General features: G+C 44.7%; 1 protein-coding gene across 4 annotated transcripts; it reads right to left on the bottom strand.

Moving 5' to 3' along the window:
- asxl1 (ASXL transcriptional regulator 1) lies at positions 1-27,694 on the bottom strand. Of its 4 annotated transcripts, none has more exons than XM_084068520.1 (13): positions 27,304-27,694; positions 22,628-22,711; positions 21,699-21,818; positions 19,341-19,557; positions 17,678-17,832; positions 15,184-15,268; positions 12,952-13,071; positions 8,808-8,974; positions 7,892-7,988; positions 5,247-5,352; positions 3,686-4,718; positions 503-3,164; positions 1-171 (listed from the first exon to the last, which is right to left on the bottom strand). In XM_084068520.1, exons 1-12 carry the CDS (start codon positions 27,358-27,360, stop codon positions 519-521), a joined length of 4,887 nt encoding a protein of 1,628 aa, XP_083924646.1. In that variant the 5' UTR covers positions 27,361-27,694; the 3' UTR covers positions 1-171; positions 503-518. The 4 variants fall into 4 exon arrangements, with proteins under 4 accessions (XP_083924646.1, XP_083924647.1, XP_083924645.1 ...); XM_084068521.1 differs by having other exon boundaries at positions 547-3,164; XM_084068519.1 differs by having other exon boundaries at positions 1-3,164.

Here is a 27,694-nt window from a genome sequence, read left to right as displayed (position 1 = left end):
AACAATGTCATTTACTTACTTTTAATGATTAAAAAAATATTTCTTTGCGCAAAGAGACAAGACCAACAAGTCCCTCCGTGCCGAGCAGGAGAGGAACCAAAAACAATAATGTCCACCATTTTCACACTCAGATGATGACAGGTGGGTCAAGATAAGATGAGGTAAATGTTTCTGAGGAGAGAAAACAAAACAAAGGCACAATTTACAATCAACCATGCCCCAAATTCACAATAATAATAATAATAATCATAATAATACAATAACATTAACATAACACCAGAACGTCTTTTTAAAAATAGGCAACAACAAAAAGAACAAAAACAGACCAATTGTATAATACAAGGCAACATTGTGCCCGTCATGTGTCTCATGTCTGCTCTACCCTAATAGAGGGTTCTGTACACCTCAGAGCACCGTGTCCCAATTCATATTCTCCCCAAGTTCCACTGGCTAATACTTTACATGTCGAAAATTCTACAGGAGGCGGTGTGGTGTGACCTACAATGGTTTGAACATAACTATCTGACCACCAGACAAGACACGCACAGTTTGGATGGGCCGATGCAGTCGTCGTGGCAGAAGGCGCCGCAGCCCTGGCACATGATCATGGCCTTGAGGCGGCACGAGCACTTGAGTGCCACCTCCTCGGCGGCGCTGTCTGCGAAGGCCTGGATGCTGAGCGTGGCGGTCTGCCCGGAGCCCAGCCGCGGTCGCAGTTGCAGGACACCGTCGGCCAGGCTGCGAGAGAAGCCGCTGCCGTCCATCACCGATACATTGGCCGTGTAGCTGAGGCCGGGCCCGGCCCCACCCACACCCTGCTTGGGGAGCTTCCCGTACAGGAAGGGAAGGGAGGAGGAGGAGGATGAGGGGGAGGAGGAGGACGGCGAGGCAGAGGAATACGGGGCTTTGCTGTGCTCCTTCTTGGCCATCCTGGTTAAAGTCATCTCCATGTTGAGCAAACCCTCCATTGCCCCGCCACTCAGGTAACCGTCCAGGGAACTGCTGGGCTCCTTTTTCAGAACGCCCAGTGGGGTGATGGGGGAAGATTTGGCAAGAGCTTGGCACGAAGGCCTTGAGTTGACCTCACTCTTCACACTGGGTGCCGGGGAAAGCTGTTGGTGGGGGTGTGGCTGCTGTGACTGTTGTGGGCGCCAGTTGATCTTAATAGTGGGCACCAGTTCTGAGGGGGAGGCGTCTGCGTGGAGCAGCGAGGGGCCATTACTGGTCCGGGCAGAGGGCTGGGGCTTGTCTGGCGTGGCTCCCCGCGAGGGCAAAGAACCGGGGGACTCTTTGATAACAGCAGACTCGACAGCCACAGAGTTCTGGGAGATGTGCTCTAATACACGTCTGGAGGGGGGCAGGGAAGTGATGACCGGTACAGCTCCTGGGGGCACAGTGCCGCTAGGCTGCTGGGACAGGTACTGCTGCATGGCAGTGGCATCCATCAGACAAGAAGGACGCTGGCTCTGGGAAGAGAATTCTAGGCCCGGGGATTCGATTGATGTCTCGTGGGGGGGCCTGAGACAGGGGCCGGGGTTTCTCGTTGCTGGAGGTCTGGGCGGAGGCCCCCCCGGCAGCCGATTGATCTCAAGCCTGTTGGCGGAGTGGGACTGAGGCAGGACCTTCTCTAGAGGCAGACTGCCCTGCAGCAGCTGGGTGACCAGAGGATTGTTGGCCTCCACACTGGATACATGCCTGGCTGAGCTACTTGATCTCTTGGGGCCAGCAGAAGCAGCAGGAGGAGGGATAGGCGAGGCCTTCAGGCCCCCTCTACAGTCTTCCTCAGGAGTACCCCGACTGGACGCTCTCGACTCATCTCCTGACTCAGTTTTGACCAAAACATTACTGTGGCCCCTGAGGCCTTGGGAGTGGCCCGAGGGGAGAGGCTGTGGTTCCTGGGGGAGGGGATGGGTGCGGCTGGGCTGAGGGTGGGTGATGCCGTTGGGGAAGCGGGGTAGCTGGATGACCGTTTGATTGGGGCGACCCGACACGTGACTTTGGATGACGGGCTGCTGGTTCTGAGGAGGGGGGCTGCGGATGACCGGAGGGCCGTTCCTTTGACTGGCCAGGTGATGGCTCCAGTCATCGTCAGGGCGCTGCTGGTCGCCCTCCTGGCTCTCATTTTCGCAGTCGGAGGCTGTCTCAGTGGAGTCACTGTGGCCCCCGGCCTCGTCCTCCTCTCTGGAGGATGATGTGTGTGGGACAGGAGGAGTGTTGGCCTGTTGTCTCTCTCGGCTAGGAGGCAGGGGGGCCTCCTGGGGTCCAACGTGGTGAGAACCGTGCTGGATCACACCAGAGCCCTTGCCTTGTTCTCGCTCCCATGGCTGAGAGGACGTGGCCAGGGTCTGGATAACATCCACGCCCTTGGCCCCAAACCTGGGGAGAGAGTCTGGGATGGAGGTGGGAGTCAGCTGTGCACTTTCAGAGGGCTGAGCGACCCTCACCGGGGTGGCATCTGTTGACCCCAGCCCCTGGCTTTTCCCCGGGTGGAGGACAGAAACTGAACCTGATAGAGCATCAGAATGCAGGGCCGTGGAGGCGGTGACCTCGTCCGCCAGCCCATTGGTGGTACTCTGGACCTCCTCGCCTGCTGGTGCTGGCACTCCGTCCTCTGCAGTCATCGGCTCCACTGCAGTCTCCTCCCGAGGTGGGGTTGGTGTAGGGGTGGGGGTCTGGGGTGGCTCTGAAGACAGCGAGGTGGAGGTGGTGGACAAGGATGGTGAGGGTGAGGGCTGGGGTGTAGGGGGCTGCGCTGATGGTCTCTCGGCCAACTCTACATTGGAAAGCTGTAGTTGTGCTCCTGGCGGATGAGAGTCTGCAGGCGACCCCTGCTCCTCCACCCCACCACTTCCCCTTCTTCCACCTCCTCCTCCTCCGGGCTCGACAGGTCCTGGGTGCTCTCGCGCTCGTCGTCCACTGCTGCGATCCGATAGCCCAGCAGCAGGCCGCAGCCCACCCCCGCCCGGCCCCGCCCCGTTGCCAGTGGCTGCAACAGCAGCAGCGGCCTCCCGGCGCTGCTGGGCACGGGCTTTGATGTCCGCCAATGTGCGCGCCCCCGTGCCCGACCGCCGCGACCCCTCGCCGGGAGGCATGATCCGGGGGCAGATCTGGTAGGTGGGTGGGCCTTTGTGGGCCCCGGGCGGTTTGATTCTGGAGAGTTGAATCTGGAGAAAAGTGGATGAGAATATGACATGGGTCAAAGGTTTGTCTAAACACATAAGCTAGACTAAACATGGAACGCTGAGTGTGCATGGATTCTGAGGCAAATACTACCGAGCATAAAAACACGCTTGGGGGGTGGATGAAACCCAAGACTGATTTTGTAGTTTGTTTTCCGGTTCAGATTTAAAAACTACAACAGGGACAAAACAAGGAAAGCTGCATGAGAATTGTGATGTTAGCAACGCAGCTGAACCTAATCATAATAATGGGTATGAAAGATTTAGGTGCGTCAATACAGTCTTGCATATTTGCACACATAAATGTAACACACCCAGTCTTGCTTAGTAGCCTGCCATGTTTTTACACTGCTATAGTTTTTAACCTGGATTGGAAAACTACATAATCAGCCTAGGGTTTCATGCCCCTTTAACTGAAGCTGGATAAATAGCAGTTTCTCTAAATTACTCCCTTGTATTGCTCCCTGGTGCACAGCTACATATAAAAACATCATTGAGACACGTACCCTGATTGGCGGGACCTTGGGCTCCTCTGTTGTCGGCAGCGGCTTCTCCGAGCCGACACCGCCAATTGTGGTACGAAAGGACTGACGGTCGTCGAGTCGAGGTCGCTTCTCGGGAAAGCTGGAGAAGGCCTGGGGCTCGTCTGGCCTCCTCTTCTGCTCGCTGGGCTGGGTGGCGAGGACTGGGGTGGGAGCCGGGCTGGCCGAGGGGCTGCTCTCGCGACTGCTGGTGGCCGTGCCCCCTGTGACCGAGGTGACCACGGAGGCCGTGTCGTCCAGGGGGTCGGCGGCGGCGGCAGCGCTTGAGGATCCGGAGGAGGAAGAAGAGGAGGAAGAGTCGAGGCCTGCTGTGAAGGCACCCTGTCTGTCTGAGGGCGAAGAGGGGGAGGAGGCCGGAGAGGAAGCCGAGGAGGAAGAGGGGGAAGAGGAGGAAGGAGAGGAGGTGGAGGCCAGGGCGGGCACTGGCTCGTCGGGGAGCAAGCGAGCAGTGACTTCGGGTTCCTCGTTGGCGCTGACGGATGCTGGGCTTGGACTGGGACTGGGACTTGGGCTGGGACTGGGGCTGGGTATGGGGCTGGGTATGGGTGTGGGTGTGGGTGTTGGCATGGGCGTTGGGGTGGGCTCGGCAGCGGGCTCTGGAGCCGGGGAGGGCTCTGGTTCCAACAACGCACACTCGGCGGGGAGCTCCAGGGCGCACTCTGCCTGCAGTACCACCTCCCCCTGGACCACAGCGCTGTCGGACATGGGGGAGCCCAGCGAGACGGTTGAAGTGTCCAGCGAAGCACCGGCCTCTGCCACCTCCGGGGACTGGAGGGCCGGGGATGCTGCCTTGCAGAGCGTCTGTCGTGCCCTGCGCCTCAGGTCAGCCCGCGTACGCCTCCTCATTCTGCCGTCCCGCCTCCGGCGACCCACACTGCGCCTCTTCGGGGCGCCAGCCGTCACCGCTGCCACATCGCTGTCCAGCATGGTGGCGGCTGCCACTTCCGTAGCTTCGCTCATGGTCAACTTCAGCGATTCCTCACGTGTCAGGCCAGACCTGAAGGCAGACAAAGCAGTGAACACTCAGCACTGACAGGTGTGGGAATTTTTCTTCTGATCCTATTAACCCATTTAGACCTGAAGATGATTCTAAAAACGCCATCTAAATCCTGACCAAGTTTTCTGAAAAGCTTCAAATATGTATTAAAAAATTACAAAAATTATGTTGCTATATACTGTACATAGCAACAGGAACCCCAAAAGGGGTTCCCGTCCTGAAAGGTATAGTTACAAATAGGGGTTCCTGCCCAAAACGGGTTAAGTAAAGTGTGAAATGGTGAAAATAGCAAATCCACAAGCTCACAATGGGTCTTGACTCGTGATAGATCTGCCATTTCCCCCAATTTCCACGTGATACGACAAAGTATAAAATAGGGCACACGTGGTTATTTGGAAGTTTAGAGAAAACGAGACCATATTCAGTAAATATTAACATTAAGTCCATAAATGACACGTTAAGTAAATAATATTTTTACAATAAGTTGTACTGGCTGCAAACCCCCCGATGAAGAGGACGCTTTCTTACTTTTGACCGTGGTACTCTTCAAAGAACTTCTCTTTCCAAGCCTCCACCTTCTTCTCTTTCTCCATCTCCTGCCGGAAACGCACCTGCATCTCGTGGGTGAACTCCCCTGATTATGACAGAGAAGTCAATGTCACACACCAACAAGCAGCAAAGCACTCAAAAGATATTAACATTCACCACAACGCATAGCATAGCAAAAATGCTAATTTATGTTTAACAATGCAAATATAGGGACATGCAGAGTCTGTGTTAATGCAGACTGGCACCGGTATCAAGGCCAAAAGGAAAGTTCTTGCCGAGTTCACGTTCTTGTGCCTAGCTACCATCGTACCGTCTCTTTTAACCCATTAAAACCAGGAAAGGATCTGCGTAACCACTTTAACCATTATTCTATACTTTGGCTATTCAAAAATAGCAGATATACAAGATCAAAGCGTGTCATTTCGTGCCACACTATGAGCTTGTAGATCTGCTCTTGAACATTTTTGCAAATCTTTTAATATAGGCCTATAGATTTGTTAAAGCGAACATTTTTAACTAAAATCTTTGCTTCTGGGGGTCCTTGGAACAAAACATTTTGAGATGGGGGAGTCCTTGACATGAAAGAATTTGAGAACCACTGATAAAGCAACATACGTTTTTCGGGAAACCTTTTTAGAATTGGTCTCAGGTCTTCATGGGTTAAAAGGAGCATGAAACCCTAGGTACTGATTTTGTATTTATTTTCCTGTACAGGGTAAAACATGACAGGCTAGTAAGCAGACAGCTTCAGCTAATAAATATTAATAAGGGGTGTTAGATGATGTGCCCAGGGCTATGGGTGTGCCAAGGTGAAAGCTTAGCCAGTAGTCAATAAATATTGTCCATGCTTGGACCACTCCTACGGAGTTTGAGAGAGAGTGTGTGTGTGTGTGTTTGCTCGCGTCAGTGTGTGTGTGTGTGTGTGTCACAATGTGTGTGTGCATGGACGCTGTATCCTCGCACTCTATCTTATCAAATGAAATGTAGCAAATGCGCACGTGAGGCAATTCAACTGAATTCAAAAACGTTTGATATTGTGCATATATAATATACCGTGTCATACCGTTCGATGGCACAAGATTCAAACTTTTTTTTTAAATCGAGTAATCGGACGTTTACTCGATTGTCCGGAGGTGTCCGGAGTATTTGTGCAATGTATTAGTCCATATTTTTCAATAAGACTCTCGTAGATACGAAAAATAAAAGTCACGACTCGATAAAATACATTTAATACGACTTTTGTGACTGACAAATAAATCCTCTCGAATCTCCAATTGACAAACATAGCAAGTGTTCCGCTGCTCATTTTAATGCAAAAGAACCTGAGCATACGTTTATTGTCAATTACTGCTGGTCCTTCCATGTCAACAAATAATTAGATCCTACCTATTGCGTGGCGTAATCCACTTTAGATTTAAAACTCCAGTGTCTTCCATTATTCCTGGGATTTCATCTTTTGGAAACCTTCCACAACTTCACAGTGGTAAATCCGTGCTAGTCATAAATTAATGAGAGGGGGAACGGAGCTCAACATACTTAATTGCACACTGGTGTTGCAAGCCGTAAATAGCAGATGTACAAGCTCACAACGCGAGCTTGTAGATCTGCTATTTACTGCGCACGACACAGACACACAACTATAGCTGAGGCCAACACTTGGGTTACATTCAGCGGGTTGTGGAGCAGCATTCTACAGCCGATCTTTATGATAGATCACTATGGATGGATGCTTTGTAGTTTGGAGATAATTTTGACTAGCAAGAATATGTGGCTAATATTGAGTTACTTGTTTGGGTTTAATCCAACCAAGACAAGTAGCCAGGCATGCAATGCTCATTTGGTATGTTCTTGCACTCTATTTCAATGACGTGACACGCACGTCGCTTAAAACCTACACTGCAAGTCACACAATGCACAATTGATATGCATCTAGGCTTATTCCTATGTTAATTCGCTAGGTGTGAGTCGGGAGCCTTTGAAAACTTTGTTGAGGTGCGAATTTAAAGTAGTTTTAAATCTATGCGTGTGCCTGCGTGTGCTCCTGGTCAAATAGGTTCCGGCACGGCGTGCAAGGCCGTCCAGTGAGCATTGCACCCCTGCAAGTAGCATATCCAATCCAACCTAGCAACGCATGTAAAATGTATTCATTTCACTGGCTGCAGACTGCAGAGACGCTGGCTGGCCAACAGCGCAGGCCAGCCAGCGCAGCCTCGCGCTCATGGCAGATTAGCCAAGACCTAGAATTGCATAGTTTGTATGCAAAATGCGTGCATGTTGGCAGGTCTGTATATGTATACTACACGTACACGTGCAGTAATGCGTTTAGTTCGCGTGTGGGAGTGGAGCGTGCATGGCCAGTGAGAATTCATGCATTCATTAACATGGGAGCAAAAGTGCAGCGGCATCTGTGCGCTCACGTTTGCACGTTCTGCAGCCTGCCATGTCGTTACCTTTCTGTAGTTTTAAAACTGAACCAGAAAACAAACAAAAAAAACCTGCCTAGGGTTTCATTCCCCTGTCATCTTCTTATGTACTTTTGTGTTTGTACACTAACCCAGAGTAGTTCACTGTGCACCAGTGTCATGCTAACATTAAAGAGATTGTGATCGAGGGCCTTGGCTCACCTTCGGCGAGCCTCTCCTTCCAGCTCTGGGAGGCGTGGGTGAAGAACTCATTATTGAGGGCTGAACTACTGAGACGGGCCATGCCATCAGGACCAACCTGCAGAGAGAGAAAAGATCACAGTGGTCAACACACTCCCAAAGACAAAAAGGATTTGTGTTTTTTAAGACCGTTTTTTTGAATGTGGCATAACTCTGTTTACAAATCGCAGTATTTCCTTCAATTATACATACACTTCTTAGTTTTTTTTACTTAATTGTTTACTTTGTTTTTTGAGACTGGCTTGGTCCATGTAAACGTATGTTTTATCATGCAAATAAAGCTCCTTTGAATTGAACTGAACTGAAAGAATATATGAACAGCAGACTGGCACACAATTCTCCTTTTAATGATTCTCTTTATAGACTCAAGTCAGCTCAATCAACTCTTGGTTTTTCACCAAGACACCAACACAGTCAAATCCTCAGTGTTAATTTATCCATTTGTAACCGAGTTCACAAATGTACAATGCGTTTACATGATCTGTACTCTCTCAGATTTAAATTGAAGGGGGTGTAAGTGATATTTTGTTTAAGTATTATTATACAAATTTCAGGGCGGGATACCCATTTTATCCATTCAGGATAGAACTCATACAGGAAAGGATACGGTTAAACAAGAATAGTAAATGGTGAAGAAAAACTGAGCAGACAAAAATTGGAGCTGGAACACTAAAATGTATTAAATTGGTATCCCGACCTGAAATCGCTGGAGAGATGGGGAGCCCCCTGCTACTGAACAAACATTCTACAGCAATGATTACAATAAAAAGATTTTAAGACAAATATATCACTTAAAAAATAAATCCTAGCATGTAGTGGCCTTTACTGTGCACAAACTGTTTGCCGAGACAAGCATCCCGCTGTCAAGTGGACGCACCTGGCGGTCGACCTCAGGGAGGAGCTGCAGCAGCTGCTGTTGACAATGTGCAGGGAAGGCAGAGAACCGGTGTACATTGATGAGGGCTCTGATGTTGGTGTTGACCAGGATGGAGCCGGGTGTTTCAAAGTCTACCTCCACCCCTCCTCGGCTCCTCTTCATGGGTCCTGCAGAGACATCAACCAACCCCCTACAAGTTAGGTCACTCCTGCTGATGCAGTAGTAGGCTCGAAGGTTATTATGGCCAAAGGTTAAGTGTAGTGTGTACAGTAGTATGGTTACAAATTAATTCAAGTATTAAGCCAGCAGAGTGGACAATCTTGCTACTTAACGACTTAGGTCTAATTTTCAATTAATTCATACAGTTTTTTCTAAAATACCCAAATCTACAAGCTCAAAAAGCGCCACATTGTGAGCTTGTAGATGTGCCATTTTCCAAAGATTTTCAAAAAGATTCACCTATCATGATATACCCAAAATAGAGATTCCAGTTGAAAGTTGTTAAAGTATCCATGATACAGAGTATTAAGGCACTGCCTATGAAACTGTGAAGATTATTGCTCAAGGCTTAGGGAATAAAATTGCAAAGGAATTCAAGTATTGCTAAATAAAATGGCATTCAAAATCATTACATGATTTCACTTTTTCAAACAGAGAATATAAATGCGAGTGAAAAAATGCAAAGTTGCATTTCAATGTTAAAACTACTCTATTCAAAATTCATGTGATCCAGCACAGAGCAATCACTATTTGAATATTAACTAGCCCCAAAACCCAGAAACTGAAGAACTTCAACTCAAACTTGCCATGGAGGGGCAACCAGGGCACATACCACAAGGAGCGGAATGCCCTGATCAGTCAGTCCCCGGTTTGATTCCTGGCCAGCCAGCATGTTTGCTGAATGTCATTCTCTTACTCTGCATTTCCTGTCTCTCTCCACTATCACTTGTTAAATAAAGGCTTTAAAAATGCCCTCAACAAATAATTTATACAGGGAATAATAAATCAACAGAATTAATTTTTGAGTTTTTCTAAAATCATTAACCGAGAGTCATGAGTGACAGCCTGCTCTGAGTTCAAAGTGTGGCAACCCCCAATCCATTGGTGTGTAATTAAAAGAAGCAGATCAACAGAAAACCCAACAAAAGGATGATTTTGGATGATTTGTTAGCTGGAAAGCTGAAATGTGACATGCACAAAAACAAAAAAACATCAGGCATGCAACTTGAGAAAACATGATTGTCCCACAGCTGGGAAAAGAGTAGTTTAGCCAGTTACCTGTTCTGAACATCAGTTTAACATGAACTGAAGACCCCCGTTTTTCAAACACTGAATGTAGGCCCTACTGTCTGAATGCAGTTCTTTGGTGTGCTATGAAAGATGTAGAAGTCAGCACATTGGAACGGGACACAAATGCTTCTAGCGATAATACAGGCTTCTGATGCCCCAAATAAATATGATAATACTGAATAATTCTAGATTAATAATTGAGAGAAAAAAGGACAAATTTAAAGTTTTTCCAAAAGTTACTGTAAATTGGTCCTTGTAGGGTGTGTGACAGCTGATTTAAGCAGCCACAACTCACACCTGGCCTGAGGCAAATTAAGCAGACTGAGCTAGGAGAGACTACACACCTGTTGTGCATCAAGCTAATTCATGCAAAAAGGATAAATCAGCCATTCACAGACCCACACACACTCTCCAGAGAAGGAGAAAGAGCCGTTTTCCTGACAGGTTATTTTATCTTTGAACATTTTATTTCTATGTGGGTTTCTACATTTGAGAACTACTTAAATTAGGGGAGCGACATCGATTTAATTGATTATAAAATATAATCGATGCGATGCAAGAGTACACACTAGCCAACACCAACTCGGGACTCCTGAACCACTGCCCCCATTTAATGTAATCATTGATTAATAATCAATCCCTATTTTGGGCAGAAAAATAAATAAGTCAAATAGTAAAAGTGGTTAAAATAGCTCATCTACAAGCTCACAAAGCACGACGCATTGTAAGCTTGTAGATCTAACTATATAAATAACTAAACGATTTGTTCACACACACACACACACACTTAAAAAATAGATATCGTCGCTGTCCGGCGGGAACCAGCTATCACCATTTTCAGCTTTTTTTTCATAAATAAACGCTATTGAACACCCTTTACGTCTGTGTAAAAACATTTTTAACCAATGACAAGTATCAAAAAGCGCCTCCGCCAAAACCTCCCAACTCCATTGGATCCTCAAACTGTCCGTCAAACCACGCAACTCCACCCCCCTCTCCTCCTGCTGCTGTGCCATTCCACAGCACAACGCAGTGAGCGAACACAGACAGAGAACAGATCTGCTGTGGAGATAAACAAACTGTAACGACGCAGGGTTTTCCCCCCGTAGTCTGTTTAAACTATGCAGTGTATCCGTTTATCAAACTTAGTACCAACGCTAAAGTTATGAAAACAAGTAATTCTATTTCTAAAATCTATTAAGTGTTTAATGAGAGCAATGTGACAAAAAAGGAGTTCATAGCATTTCTCTCACTTGTTCTACTGAAACTCAGAAGTTATTGTAATATTTAAAGTCCTGTTTATTATTGTAGGCCTATATACAGTAATAAGTGTCATGAAGCATCAGGGTATTAATTCACACTTTGTGATGCATTGTGAGCTTGGAGATCCATCATCAGCTTAGCCCCAGCCCTCCATTTGAAACCTCTCCCTCCGCTGCGATTGGAGCGATTGTCAGGCGTCAGCTGTTCGGACAAAACTCCTAACTCCACTTGAGTTGGATTTGGGTAAAGTGGCGATAATATAATGATACATGCAAGTATCTGACAATATATAAAGTCACTATACCAACTTTGATGATAAAAATATAAGGTTTTCTTCATTTCCTGAAAAACTTTTGGAGTTAGGGTATACCGTTATCGATTATTCGATTCATCAAAAAGGAATTGATAGAATAATCACCAAGAAAATAATCGATAGTTGCAGCCCTATCATAAATCAGCCATCACCCACCCAACAGTCCTTTAGTTAGTCGCTGCATTACAATAAGGAGCCTTTCCTTAACCATGAACGGGAGAGTGAGATTTAATGTCAGACTGTTTTACACGTTCGGAATGAGGAGTTGATAAATTGCGTGGCATTTGTCTTTGATATTGGTGGGTGTTTCCAGGTTGTGGTTTCTTTTTTGGTTGGCACAGTGGAGAAGACGGGAGGGGTTGGGGGGCATGCAAGTTACAACACAACGCTTGTGCCAGATTCAAATCTAGGAGTTTTTTTCAGTCATACAACCTTCTACATTATCCAGGTAGCAGCACTGTTCATCCCAAAGAAGCTGTGTGAATATAGCTACAGGTTCTGTTCAGCATCACCACTAAAAGATCTTCATTATGTTTCTTTTTCAAAAAGGGTGATTATCTGACAACACAGTCAAATCCAAAAACAATTGGACCAGTTACAAACTGATACTTTAACATTGAGAATTTCATTGTGTATTTATTTTACTGCTACTGATTTGCACAGTTATAATAACTTTTATGGGGATTATTTAATGAACTACACAAAAGTAGTAACAACCGGCAAATGCTAATCTGGATTCACAATCTAGCTACTACATCCAAATACATACCACCACCTTTGCAACTGATCAAGAACCAATCTTGTTCCTTTTCTCGGTATCTGTTTCAATTATTCATTTCCACACACGAACATTAAATACATCATGACTTAGCTCATATCCAAATTAAAGCCAGACCTCTAATGTATTTCATGGCGCATGTCATGTTGATGCCCCATGACATTCAATGTCATATTATAACATGTCATAGCATGGCACAGTAATCTAGTGGTGTTGCAGCTTGGAGTAAGGTTAACCAATTAATCCCGATATACTTTGTCATGCGGGAAATAACGAAAATAGCCAATGTACAAGCTCACAAGCTTAGAGATCTGCTATTTTGGCTATTTCTGGGGGAGGCGGGAGAAAAGGAAAAAGTGTATTTTTTTTTCCTCCTATAATGCCATACCCAAATAGGGACACCAGGGTTAATGTGGTTAAGAGGTTAATCTGAGCTTTGGGGACAGGGTTGATTGGGTACAGGGTTGCTGGTTCAATGCCGGAGGCAATAAGCCCTGTACCTGATTGGAGGCTGTGCATACTCCTGAAGTGCTGGGGGCGCTTCCAGCCCAGTTCTGGGCGAGCGCGTAGTGTGGGGCCTGGACCCCCCCTAGAGCCTTCCCTGCGTCTCCCTTTTGTTCCTGAATGGGAGAGGTGGCAGTGGGGAGCCGGTGAGACACTCAGGTCACTGTGTGTGTGTGTGAGAATGAATTGGACGGACTGGGTTGGGTTTGTGAAACCCGCCACAGAGGGAGCAGCAGAGACTGCGCAACAAGGGGAGGCTGGGAGCGCACAACAACATACTGACACACACCAGCAAAGACAAAACACAACAGAGGTAGAAGGTTCTCTAGCCGACAAGACTTCAGTAAGAGTTAGTTTTTTTGTGTGTTTTTTGTCTGTAGATGATTTAGAATGTGGGACTTGGGACAAGAAGGAGAGTGGATACAATATTCCAGAGTGAAAAAATAATAATGTAGGAATGACCAGTTAGCAGGGATTTAGGAGAAACTACGCACATACACAACAGGCACGCTGGGACAGATTTGACTGGCAGACTGTACACCAGCCACCAATCAAAACTTGGCTCATGAATGTGGAGTTCAGAACATGTATTATATTATGGATCACCCAGGGAAAATTTGATCAGCGTCATTTTGCGTCCTCTAAACTCTAGAGGACTTTAGAGTCTAAAGCAATATTTAGCCAATAGGCAAAATGTTGTTTTAGAAGACTTTCCATCATAACAGGAAAGAAACAGGATTATGGGTCATTTCTACATTAAGTAGTAGAAGAGGCAGTGACCTTAGCAACTACCAGCCTCTCTTACTTTCGCATGCGTTGCTCAAGCTTCTAAAACCTGATCTGGTTATGATGTGGCGAGCAAATGAAAGACTAGATGAAAGAGGGAAAAAAACACACTGTTGAGTGTTCTTGAAATATTTAACGCAGCATACAAACAGCCGTGTTTCGCCTGCAATCCTTCAGTGTTTGCAGGGGTGCAATAGGCCCAGCCTTTTAACCAAATGAACCCTACTGTCCCTATTCTGGACATTTGATAATAGCTGAAAATAACCCATCTACAAACTCACAACTCGCTTGTACATCTGCAAATTTCAGCGAAGCGATTTGGTGTAAAGGGAAAAACGAGAGGACCAGGAATAGACCCCTGGGGGACCCAGTATAAAGAGTTTTAAAGTCTTTAAAGGCCACGTGACGTCATATCAATACATTTAAATGACATGATAAAGGACAGCTAAATCGATAAATCACAGTACATACAAGATGTTCAAAACAATAGCTAGCTACTTATAAACTTAACATTTCAATAATAACTCCTCATCAAGACCCTTTGGTTGCAACTTATTTCTCCAAAAGCCACCTTCTGCAGGAAAAGGCTACCTGTATTCCCTCCTGTTCCGAGTGGGTGCACACTCACAGCTGCCATGTCCTGGATGCAGAAATGAATTGCTTTTTATCATGGAATGTAATCTATACAATTCTTGCATGCAAAATAAACAGATGGTAGACAAAACAGCCAAATAGAATCGGCCCCAACAAGTTTGTCTTTAATGTTGCCTGTTCTTTTATATATGCAAAACGAGAGGCCGTTTGGAAAACTCATCCAGGCATTTTGGATAAATACAATGCAGACAGAGTGCAACCCAAGGGTTATTTAACTGTCTATCGTTTTGATCACATCATCTTATTATACTTACTTTTTGTTATTTATTTTCCTTTATCAATTTTATGTACTGAGATTACGTCATGTAGCCTTTAAAAGGCAGGACTTATTTTACACCTGCAAATACTGACGAAAGGCTTATGGCCATTGCGCTAAATATTTCAAGAACACTCAGAGCAGGGTTTTTCCTTTCATCTAGTTAAGTTATAGTACCCGTGTACCCATACTGGCTTAATTGGACCAAAGTTGCACACTTTTTTATTTTCTCCTAGTTGTGAGCAAATGAAAGACAATGGCAAATGAAAAAATGAAAAAACATTTGGTAAAAAACTTTTAAAAAGGACACAAAATAGTTGAGTGTGTTTGTTTGCCTGCTAGTAAAAACATGGCCGTGCTTTGGAGGTGGAGCGAGAGGAGGAGAATAGAGCGAGCTGGGAACGGGAATGACTAGAAGAGGCTTGAGAGAAAAACAAATACGGCTGGGGAGACAGAGAGAGGCGTCAAGGAGAGAAAAGATACAAAGAGGGAAGAAGCCAGGGCTAAACAGAAAGCTGAGACTGGTTCTTACCTGACGGGACATGCTCTCCGTTGACTTTGAGTGGCGTTAGGACGACACGTGGCATCATCACCGCCTTCTTCCGCTGTCTCCCCGACTGTAGTAACACAATGATTCAGTACATCAGAAAGGCCTGTAAACTCGTGAGGGGTGGAAAAAGAGCATGGTATGATTATCTATCCTGACAAATAATCAGGGGTGCACATAACTGGTGCGCAGGTGCGCATGCGCACCCAAAATAAAAAATGCGCACCACATCAGGCGACGCGAGGCGCTTTTGCGCACCAACAGCTGGGACAGGAATTTCCAAGCTTTTATTTTTTAGCAAAACTAAAAAATAAAAGCCTGGAGATCGAGGCTAGGAATTTACTTCCTGAAGCCACACTCACACAATCACTCTAAAGCACCCGTCGGCCCCATGTACAGCCATTAGGTACAGGGGGAGAGATATGACTCGCGTCGCCTCGCATCGCCTCGCATTGCCTCGCTGGCTGCGTGCAGCAGCGGCTGTTAGAGGCACTCGTCACCGATGATGAACGCACCGTAATGGTGCAAAATATGCCGTGAACGTTCCAATCTGGCGGATAAAATCAGCGCAGCAGCACAGGGCACCAACCTTGGGGGCTTTATCTAACAGCGTGAGAAAAAAAAACGGCGAAAATCGGCGGAATTTAGAAGCAGAGCGTCCTTTTTTTCTCCCCCCCCCCCCGTTGACAAAACTGTCCGGTGGGCACCGTGCTGAACCCCCCCCCCCCCCCCCCCCGTTGACAAAACTGTCCGGGCTGACCCCCCCCCTCCCCGTTGACAAAACGGGACGGGCGCCATGCGCACTAAGTCACATGTCCAGGTGCTCTTCTGCGTACCGGACCGAAAAAGTTATGTGCACCCCTGCAAATAATGTATAGTAGCCTATCAGAGTCTAGCTTGATTTATACTCTGTCGTACGACGGTTTCCAGTGCAGGGGGCCGTACATTTAAAAACAAATGTAAATGTATTTAGTCACTCTTATTTAGTCACATAGCACACTGGCACTCAAGTGGTGTCCAGGGACAGGGACCCTGTGGACCATGAGGGGGTTCCAGAGGGTGCCCAGCAAAATTAGGAACAGTTTCTATTTTCCGCTATTCTATAAATAATTTGACCATTCTTGACAAATGTTGACAAATCTTGTCTTATGGGGATCCCCGGCACAATATCTATTCAAACGGGGGCCAGTTGCCAAATACATATCAATTTGGGGGAACTTGACATGTCATGCATGAGAACTACTGAGACACACACTTTTGGGAAGGCAGCAAGCTCAAATGTCGGTAGAGACACTTAAATTATCTGCCTCATGACTTTTGACTCGCTGCATTTTGGGTCCGGACTGGTAGAACAGTATAGTCATGACTCATGAGTGATTGTCATAGTGATTGTGTTTTTGTCCATACATGTCTGTCTGGCAGTGTAACAAAAGGGCATGAAAGCCCTTATTGCTACAGATCATTTCTTTTGTACTTTGCATACCCAGCTTTTTCCATTACTTCAAGCCAGGCCGAGCTCTCTTTGCACCTCAGCCCTGACTCTAGCCATGTTATACATAAACAGCGTCATCCTTCTCAAGCTACCCCTTTCTGAAATGGATGGGCAGATTGTCCCTCGCTCTTACTCAATATAAATAGAATGACAGGCTCTGTGCATAACTGTACTACACTAAACTTCCGGATGATTTCTTTTCATAGGCTGGCAGGGGAAGAATTGAGCTCACACGGCATATGATTGGCTGAGAGAGGGGGAAGGGAGCTGGTTTTTGGTTGATGCGATAGCCTATTCTATCCACCACGACTTGCCTACTCGGATGGCACGCTCGTCGATGCGTGAGGCCTAGTAGCTTGGTCGGATGTGCCTCACCCCTCTTACCAAAATGAGCTCTCTTCTTCCCTTGCGCCTAGGAAAGAAAATATCATGCAGCAGGCATAACAGCTTCTTGCAGTACGCTGCTATCACACCAGGCAGTCTCACACCAGAAACACGTTATGCCATCTTTGGGACCAGACCCTAGGATTACAGTTATGAACACAGGCAATATGCCAGCGCAGCAGAGTTTAAAACACTGCTTGCTCTGGGGCGCCGCTGGCTTGGCAGTTAAGGCGCATACCACATATAGGCTCTAATGCCTGACAGCGAGTCGCAGGTTCGATTCCCGAGCCTGACAACCTTTGCTGCGTGTCACTCTCCGTCTCTCTCTCTCTCCCCGTTTCCTGTCTCGCTCTGCTGTGTACTATCAATAAAGGCAGAAAAGCAGAAAACATTTCTGGAGAAAAAAAAAAAACACTGCTTGCTCACCAAACTGTATGACGACAAAATATTGCCCATTAAAAATGATGAGAATCTGAATGAAACCATAAAACCTGTTTCCCATATGCTAGGAGAAACATATCTTGGTTGTATGTACTATATTTTAAATATAACGTGTGCAAGACCAGCAAGGTTAGCCTCTTCCAGTGTTCAGATGCTTTGTACCTGTCTGGAACGGCTGAGCCTAGTCTGGGCATGCTGGGTCTGCGTGTCACTGCGTCCCTGCTGTCCTGCTGCCCTGCTGAGGCGGGTCTGAGGCTGGCTCGGAGGCGGTGGCTCTGTGGAGCATGAGGCGCTGGAGGAGCTCTCATCCACGGAGGCTAAACCACATGGTGACACAGGAAAATACAAGTGAATTCATTCATTCTGAGGATCTGACTGTCTCGTCTTAACCACTCTATTCTTAGTCAAAACGGACCCGAGTTACTTACAACTGTGCTTGGACTGCTTTTTTTCTCCATCTACACCAAAAATAGCAGATCTACAAGCTCACAACGTATCACGTTGTGAGCTTGTAGATATGTTATTTCTGGGAAATAATAGGCATGAAGTTCACGTGGTTAAGACCCATCCCTTTACGGGACTATGACACACCAAAAACACATTGAATTCAGTTCTGAAAAACTGAAAATGTTAAATTTACCACAGAGTGTACAAATTAAACCAAATTCATTTGTAAACTCTCTGAAGAACAAATTGACACATTAACAGAGGACTTTACTATGATCATTCTGGTCAATGGAAAGTCAAAGGAAATTCAGATGTGCTCTGATGAGGATGACATTTCTAACATTATTGATCAGAATAACAAAAACAAGCTGATGATTTAGACCTATACCATGACCATACATCAACAAGGCTTAGTTAGAGCGTATATTCATGCCAACGATGTCAATTATATCATTATCATTCCATGCACATTTGATGTTCCCCAGAGCAAGGCCATTTAGTTGTAACACACATTTCGGTATGTAAGACATACAGCACTGCACACACACACACACAATTAAAAATGAATGCACATAAACATCTCTGATCTAGGTCACAGCTGCCAGTGGCAGGTACATCTGTAACCATGGCAACTAACAACTGTATCCAGGATCACAGAAAATGAGCAGAGTGGTATTATCATTTTCGTCAGGCCCAAGAGACCTCCATTTATCCTCTTCAAGCCGTTCTCCCTCCTCTCAGGGTTGTTCTCATAACACTGGCCTAATACTGTGAACACCATCAATCCTCCTCTGTAGAGGAACATGTCTTCCTGGACTAAATCTAAATAAAGGATATTTAAATCTTTGGCTGTTTGCGATCAACAGCTTTGATAGTTTAACAAGTGAGAATTTACTGCAATCACCCATATTTTAACCTGTTTTGGGCATATCATTATAGACGAAAATAGGCAATCTAAAAGCGCACACCGTTCACACATTGTGAGGCTGTAGATTGGCTGTTTTTGCCATTGATCAAACGATGAAGTATATAGGGCATGTATATCATGCCAAAGACCCCTTATCTAAGAGAAAGATGAAGCAGGGACCCCCACTGCATAAAATTGTGTTGCAGATTAAACTTTTTCATAGATTTCATAGATAGTTGGATTCATGCTAATGTGTATTTTTAGACAGTTAACCTTTTTAAACCCTCAATATTTAGTCAACTTGACCGTTGGCTCTGTATTTGGTCTGCTCTTTTTACCACTACACCAACTCTCTGAAAATAGCCTATCTACAAGCTCACCACGCCTCGCAGCACGAGGCGTTGTGAGAATATGGATGGTGACTTCGATTCTCTGATTCATTTTCTTTGTGAAAATCGAAATGAGGCTTACCGTCGTTCTCTCCGCTGGCTGCAGCCGTGGTCTCGGTGGAGTCACAGCTCTCCTGCTCTGTGCCCTCGGCTGGGGTGGCTGGCGCTGAGGCCGGGCCTGCTGCACTGGTGGAGGACGTGGTGGTGGCAGAGGAGGAGGTGGCTGTAGGAGTTGCGCCGGCTCCGTCTGTTGGCGCCTCGGACTCCGTTGGGCTCTTGGTCCACTGCAGGGCATTCTTCTGCAACAGGACATGAGACAGACAGAGGCGATGTAAAAGCCGACAACAGAAGGTACACACTTTCTGGGTGTTTCAATTGGCTGCTTTCTTTGAGACAACATTTGGTGTAAAAAGTATTATTTTGCGTTAAAAGAACACTTTGCTCTAGCTTCAAAACGTTCTTCTTCAACGCCTGTCTCTCGCTCAGGGAAAGGTACACGTGTATATAGCTGCAGACCATCCTTGAGGGAAATTGAACAGCCAAAAGTTGGTCGGGTTACGTCCTTAACATTCAATCTGCCGCCAACAGCCATATTAATTTGAAACTCTGATTAGTCTACACTAGGATTTTTTCGTTTTTAAACATTTAACTTTTTCACCTATCATCCACACTAATCTCTGCATTTTTACCCCTAAAAAGGGACATTTGAAAACGCTGCTGAACTCGTTTTGTTTTGAAAACCCCAGCACTGCACCTCTAACACAGACGGGTATGAATGGAGACCTTTCGAAAATGATGACGCAGACACCCACATTCCCCAGTGGTTAATTCAACATGGATAACGAATTACGAGCATTAGTGACCTTGTTGTCTACTCTAGCAGCTGTTGTGCAGTTCAATTCTGCATTCAATAATGGCACTACTGCCTACATGCGCAGTCTCGTAATTTGGCACTTTGGGGGCTTTTTGTCACGTTTATAAATATATATTTTGATGTTAATCTAATGTTGGGTTGTGTGTTCAAACAGCAGTACGTGAAGACGGCGTGCAGGATTTTCCCTCTTCTTATGCGCTGGCTGTTCGCTCCTACGTACCTGTTCTAAGTAGGTGTGCAAAAGGCTGTTACTACATTCAACTTTAAAAGGTAGGAAGTGATTTTCTTTCGTTAAAATAAGTGTTAATTAGCTCTATATTCTGATAGTAGCTAGCTACTCATTGCAATAGAGTGTTTGTTCAGTACCGGGAGTCTAGCTCTTTATTAAACAGGAAATGCGTTTCCAGGTCGGGATACCAAATGTATCCAATCAGGATAGAGAACTCAGTCAGGATACAGTTTTTAACCTATAACTATACCTTTCAACCCGGGAACCCCTTTTGGGGTTCTTGTTGCTATGTACAGTATATAAAAACATATTTTTTTTGTAATTTTTGAATAAATATTTCAAGTTTTCCAGAAAACTTAGGTTAAACAAGTGAAATTGGAAGTAATGACACAGAAATGAGCAGACAAAATTGGAACTGGAACACTTTATAAATATGAAGCTGATAAATGGGTACGCTCTCCTGATTGGCTTAAATTGTATAACCTACCTGAAAATGTCATTTTTGTTTATTAAAGAGCTGGAGAGACAGGGAGACCCCTGTGACTAAACAAACACTATAGTAATGATTAGCATCAGAAGAACATAGTGCTTTAACTGCTCCATTCAATTCCTGGTTAAAGTATTTGGGAAATATTCTGTATCTCGCCAATGTATTTTTGGCGAAACATGCTATTTTCAAAGGCGTATAACAAGCGAATGAGAGGTCGCGATGACTTTTTTTTTTCACCGAAGCACAGTGTAACCCTCCGTGATTAGCAACCATCTAGGGGATCGATCATACTGCAGTTACATATTCTGTGTTCTTGAAAGATTAGTCAGAATGCTTAAAAATGCTGGCAGAAGCTACAGCCAGTTTTAGAAAACCCTGCCAGTGAATGTGTTAAAAAAGAAATTAAAGAACACAGAAAAGCAGCATTTTTTTAAACGTTTCAAAAATTCCAACTCTGATCGTTTTGTTAATGTATAATTACCGTCATCCAAATAATGTATTCCTATATAAATCATCTACAAGTCACCTTGTAGTGCGATTCAGAAGTCCTGTAACACAACCCTCCCCTCGCTTGTTCCCCTCCATATTGGATCAAAACTGATTGCAATTACTCAGCACAGTATGCACGCACTCACACAAAAAACTTTTTCAATAAAGCAGTACACCACAAAGAAACTATCAAACAACCCAAATTAAGTAGAACTTCAAAGTGTATCCCATGTTTCTGTGTTGCGTGTTGGATGGTGGCGGTGTTAAGCCGTATTTGTTGCACACTGAAAATAGCAGATCTACACGTTTGGATTTGAAGCATTGTGCTTCTACACAGTATATGAATCAGGCATTATACCTTGAGAGTGAAGAGGCTCATGCGTCCAGGCAGCTTGAAGAAGATGCTGTTCTTAACTCTGTCCCCCCGAACCTGAGAGTGGAGCATGGTGACCAGACAGGCCAGCGGAGCTGTGCCACTGGATGACACACACACACACACACACACACACACACACAGTATATTTAAAGCTTAGTGTATTGGACACAAGATCATAGCACATTTGAGGCAAAAGATCATGTCAAAGGTTATCAAATATATACACAAAATGTCAAATTAAATATATATACTGAACATACAGTATGACAGAGTGAATATGTCATGATGAGAAACAGGTATAGAAAGAGGGAAGTCTTTCTGCAATCTACCGTACTGTGACTAAAAATATTATGACTTTCAACTTACCTCCTGTTTCGACAAGATGCACCAGTCAATCAGATCAGGTTCAAACACATGCAGAAAATGGAAGAAAAAATTAAATGAAATCACAGTGAGGCAGGCTTCCTTTGTGCTGTCGGCTAGGAACATTTACAGAATGGTTTCAACAAAGGCTCATCTGAAATCCTCACATTATGAGAAAGATGACACCGACAGCCAATAATAAAATGGACACTTGTACCATCTTCCCAGCCTTTTTTGGCATTGACATTTTAGGGGACATTCTATTGCTGTTCCATATTCATTTCCACCATATCCAGTAACTTAATCAAGTTATCCTGCACTTAAACACACATCTGAAATATTGTAACGGTATACTTTTCATGCAGAGACTATGGCTTGTAGTTGTGTGTGGTGTTAATCACCGAAAATAAAACGATCGACATGCTCACAACACGTGTGATACGCTGTGAGCTTGTAGATTATTTTCAGTGCACAACACTGCCGCAAAACTACGTACAAAACAGGCTTCAAAATAATTTACTAGGGGGTGTGTGTGAGTGTGTATCGAACCTCATTTCCTTGAGCCCCTTTGTCTGGATGACGTGTAGAATTTGTTTGGGAGTCATTGGAGCATCGGAAAAGTTCTCCAAAACCTGTAAAGGGAGTGAAAATGTTTTAACAACAGAGCACTGATGCACACTTTCAACACACGATTCAAACATCCGTAGCGGAAGACACAACAGTTCATCTGGACCGCTTGTTGATCAAGACTGGCTCAAAGGTTAAGTGTTTGTCTACTGAAACAAAGGGCTGGAGTTATGTCAAAACACTGGCAGAAGAATATCATATGGCACTAATTTTTATAGTGTCGTTGAACTACCCCTTTAATAGTATTTACCAAGTCTATCAAAATGATTCAAGGGAAAAGTACTCATTTTTATGCATCAGTAATTTGTCCTAAGGGGGTTATTAAAAGTATGCATGTTAGCTAGGTTTGAACATGAACACATCTATACTTGTTAAGCTCATCTTGAAACCAGACAGGCATTTGTTGACATCTACTATGAATAGATTCCTTGAAGACGCTGGAAGCAATCCATGGATTGGCCCAGCGCCACCTCCGGTCACAGGTTAGACCTGTTGGAAAGCTTTTACCTGAAAAAACTGTCTCAAGACTAGTCTACCACATAGTCACGTTATCCTACTATAATTCTAGTAACCTCTGTCTGTCTGTCTGTAGTGGTGTCACTACCCGGTTCTCCTCAGTGGCTGGACCAATTGCTCTGATTTTGCACACAGCCATTGACCATTACCATCTGAACTTAACTGTGAAGCCCGTTTTTCAATTTCATCAAATCTCAGCTTCTTATTAGCGTTTATGTGTGAAACAATGTCGCCTCCCGGGTTGCCAGATCATGTGCGCATATCCCCCCACGGATGCGTCGACCGGGTATGGTCTAGTGTATGTCAAATTAAATTGGCTTATGCAGGTCTTAAACTCCAATTGTCTGACCTGCTATTCGATGAAGGTGTTGACATGCTCCTTATCACTTTAAGTATTCAGAGTGTGGCCAACTGGTGGATGATCGCGGTAAAGGAAGTGGTATTGCTCTTTCCAACTAGGCCTGGCATGCAGAGTATACTACAGGACTGGGTGGATATGGGCAAAATTGTGTATGGAGAGAAAGACCTTGAACAATGCAGCTACTCAGAACCAAATCCCAGATGGAGAGTGACCTTCCTAACGCAGGTGAATGTCACACTATCTCTGGCGCTGTCCAAAAGTAGGTTCTGTGTGTGTGTGTGTGTGTGTGTGTGTGTGTGTGTGTGTGTGTGTGTGTGTGTGTGTGTGACTGTGTGTGTGACTGTGTGTGTGTGTGTGTGTGTGTGTGTGTGTGTGTGTGTGTGTGTGTGTGTGTGTGTGTGTGAGAGTGAGAGACAGGCCACCCAAACCAAAGCATGCAGGATGCAATGTAATTGTAGTGTAATACCAGCATTTCAGCTTCTAAAACATTTTGGAGTAAACCTCCCCCTCCCGTTAAATGTTAATTTTCTAACCTTGCAGAACACACCGACAGTAAATACATAGCAAGTACAGTACTTAGTCCAGATGAAATATATGGCTAGAATAGGTGATTATGTTTCTGATATTGATGGTGGTCTCTTTTCCTCTGCGGTGGCCCGCTGTCATTTGAAAACGTGGAAGGAAACGACACCATGGATTGGGAAACGGTGTTGTTTCAGCCCGGCAGAATGGGATACACATGCAGGAAATGGGCCAGAAAGAACAGGGACACAAGAAGACATGGCACTGGGCCACAGTGCTCTCCTTGTACTATGTTCTCATTTAAGGCCCATGTTTAAAACATAACAAAACAACAAAAATCGAAAGGATACCAAAGATCTGTTCAATCTGTGGAGCTGGGAAATGCACACCACCACATTTATGTGAATGTTTAATACATTTCCACCATTTATGGAGCATACACAGTAGAATCCTCACAGTTAATGTAGTCACTCAATTAGAACCAAATGGACCCTTAGGGTCAGAAATAATCATAGACACTTGTAACTGATTGTACAAATGGAAACAAATGGACCCATACATTTGTACACTCTCTGAGTTATAAGATATTACTGTGTAGTGTTGCCTATATACACCCCTATCTCCATACTAATAACCAGCCTATGCATATGCTTTGATCCTAAAACTATTACCAGAGGGGAAATCTAACAATCCAGCCCAATGTATGCATTTATTTTTTTCTTTTCCCAAGGGGTCAAAGATGAATGTTGGCCTATTTTTGGGACAAGAAACAGAGTTACATTTCCAGGAGGTAAAAAAAATACTGATTCACAAATCAGCAACAGCACAGATGAAGACAAAAGCCACATACCATTTCAAATAGATCAGACAGAAGCTCTGGTTAAACATTTAGCCCAGAGTCAACTAGCAAGATCCTACCAATGAACAATGTTGTTTATGATTGTTTATGCCAAATGTTTTCACAAGCTTTAAAGTGATCAACGTGCAATCACTGCAACATCTGGCCTGCCCTACAATACACCACAGTAATTCCAAGGCAAAGAAGGTGTTAAATTCTGCACACCTTGGCTTGTATAGACAGCCGTACAAAAGACTGCACATACATTTGTCTGATTTCCACGTGTCAACAATGGTTTTGCACATCACTTGCAAAATTATTCCATTGTGACGAGGCAATCGCCTTCTCTATTTTTGCTAAAGAATCAAAAGAACCATTCCTGGCTGTCACAAAAGTGTAAGAATAGAATGTTTATTTTAGTCATCTCTGATGCAAGACAAGATTTTCATGATGCCATACCACATCCAAATGAAACACTAAAATGGACATTTTTGGTCCTTATTGAATTCTCCTGATGATACAATTATGTACTAACATTCTTCTTTAGGGTCTAAACCTAGACCCTTAAGTGACCACATTGAGGTTTCTCAGTAGTGCTGCGTGTTTAGAATTGTGTTGGACTCTTATAAAGTCCCACATTCTCACCACAAGACTTTGCAGTGACATATGGGCCTGGTTTATAAATACATAGGGCTGTGCATTCCCAGCTAAGTTGAAAGCAGTGCAGCAGCAGGGCTTTGTGGCGTTGCAATGCATGGATGCTGTCTGGCACTGATGTTCAGGGGGGAAATGGGGGGGTTTGGCATATGAAGCCAGCCACACCCTAAACTGTAACCCTGTGCTTTTTATTTCATTCTCACTCCCATATTTAGCAAATGGGGGTGTGGGCGTCCTCACTGCTTCTTGCAAGCTAAATACATTTTAAAACATCACCAACAGTGAGTCAATGGGGACTGAATTTGAATGGACAGGGATGGTACTATTATATACATAGCTACCATGGGGGAAAAAACAACACTTATCTCCGAATTGGGTAAAGGTAAACAAGACTAGAAGAAACTGAAATCAAGACACTGACAGTTAATACATAAAGGCTTTTGATGCAATTCTCTTACTTAACTAGGCTATTTAGAAAACCCAAAGGAGCAGGGCTAGCCTCAAAAGCATACTGAATTACTGGTGACAATGTTCAAGCTGAGAATTTAAACACATTTTAAAACCATGGTTTGCCTAGCCTTTCAACTTCCCTGCCATTGCAAACATCAAGGCCATAACTGAAATCATAGTTAAACATTTTTTATCCTCATGACTGTTCATATGTGCTATCATCTTGAGTATTATGGAAACATGGCTTTCTTTCCCCCTAGTTGTACTTAGCCTTACAGCCCTTCAGTGAGATTAGCAATCAAAATGTTGTCTTGACTGTTAACTGGATATCATTACATTGTTATTTATTCTTTGTAAGACCCGTCTTAAACAGGGTATTGGGTTCGTATTTGGAAGGGGGAAGGGTTGCTAGGGACTTTAATTACTTATCGTACTTACTACGTTTGGCTCATTCATAGCAACCCAATGTTATTTTCTGACCAGTTAAGCTAGCAATAGCCCAGCCTTGCTAACTGTTATACAATAATGCGTGCATTATGTTGCATTACATCTGGTTCTGTTTATTTATTTTGCCCAAGGAGCTCACTTTGGTTCAAACTACATTTTTGAACGTGAGGGGCTTTTGTTCAGTTCATGTGTACCAATGCTAGTTTACGTTAGCTTAGCTTTCTAGCAAACAAAGGGGTCAAAACAGAGATCTGTGAGCTTTGATGTTAGCCGTTAGCAGCTAGCATGTCAACACTACAGTTAGCGGTTAGCAGCCACACTGATGTAATAATATAACAATACTACACTGAAAACGTGAAAAGGTTTGTCTTTTAGCCAAGTTTGATTTATTACAAAGTGTTCACACATGGTAACGGTGTTGAGTTGTATTTGGTCTGCTGTCGCTTTTGCCAGAAAGAGCAGATCTCCAAGCTGAAAACGCGTCGCACAGCGACGCGTTTTCAGCTTGGAGATCTGCTTCATTTTTTTTTACTGTAGCGACAGCCGCGATCGGTTCGTCGCGCGACCATTTCGCCCCGACGAACGAAGCCAAAACGACACATTTTCAACTAAACAAAGTGTCGACGTGAGATTCACCGACACTCCTGTCTCAACAAAACGTTATTTATTTGTTATTTCTGTCACGCAGTGGGCGTAGAAGGGAAGTCTTTACATTAAACCAATACAGAAGGGTATTTTTTAATGTCACATAAGCGCACGTTCACAAAACAAAGTTATTGATTTTTGTCATAATTATGTTTATTTACCATGCGAGCTGCCTCGGCCCACGTGCGCTCCTTCTTTCTCTTCTGTTTGTCCTTCATTTCCTCCGGTGGTGTGTTGTGTTGTGTTGTGTTGCGTTGCGTGTCTCGGTGCGTTTCTGTCACACTGCGTCCCCGTTCCTTCGTACAAGAGGCTGCTGCTCTGCTCCGGCCGTTAGCGTGTTAGCAACACTGGCTAGGTAGCTACTAGCTGAGTATACAGCAGGTCCGCTCTTAGATCGTCTTGATGATTCGTTCTCCTGGATGTTATTGATCGCTGTAATTAGCTCGGTTAAGCTAATTCATGCTATGCTGTTTGCATTTGGGTGATAATACAACGGCGACTGCAGGAGCACGAAGCTAGCTAGCTAACCTACCTAGCCTATAAACACACACG

This window comes from Gymnoscopelus microlampas, assembly GCF_963454915.1.
Source record: "Gymnoscopelus microlampas genome assembly, chromosome: 10".
Taxonomy (NCBI): Eukaryota; Metazoa; Chordata; class Actinopteri; order Myctophiformes; family Myctophidae; genus Gymnoscopelus; species Gymnoscopelus microlampas.
This window is presented reverse-complemented; position numbering and strand designations above follow the sequence as displayed.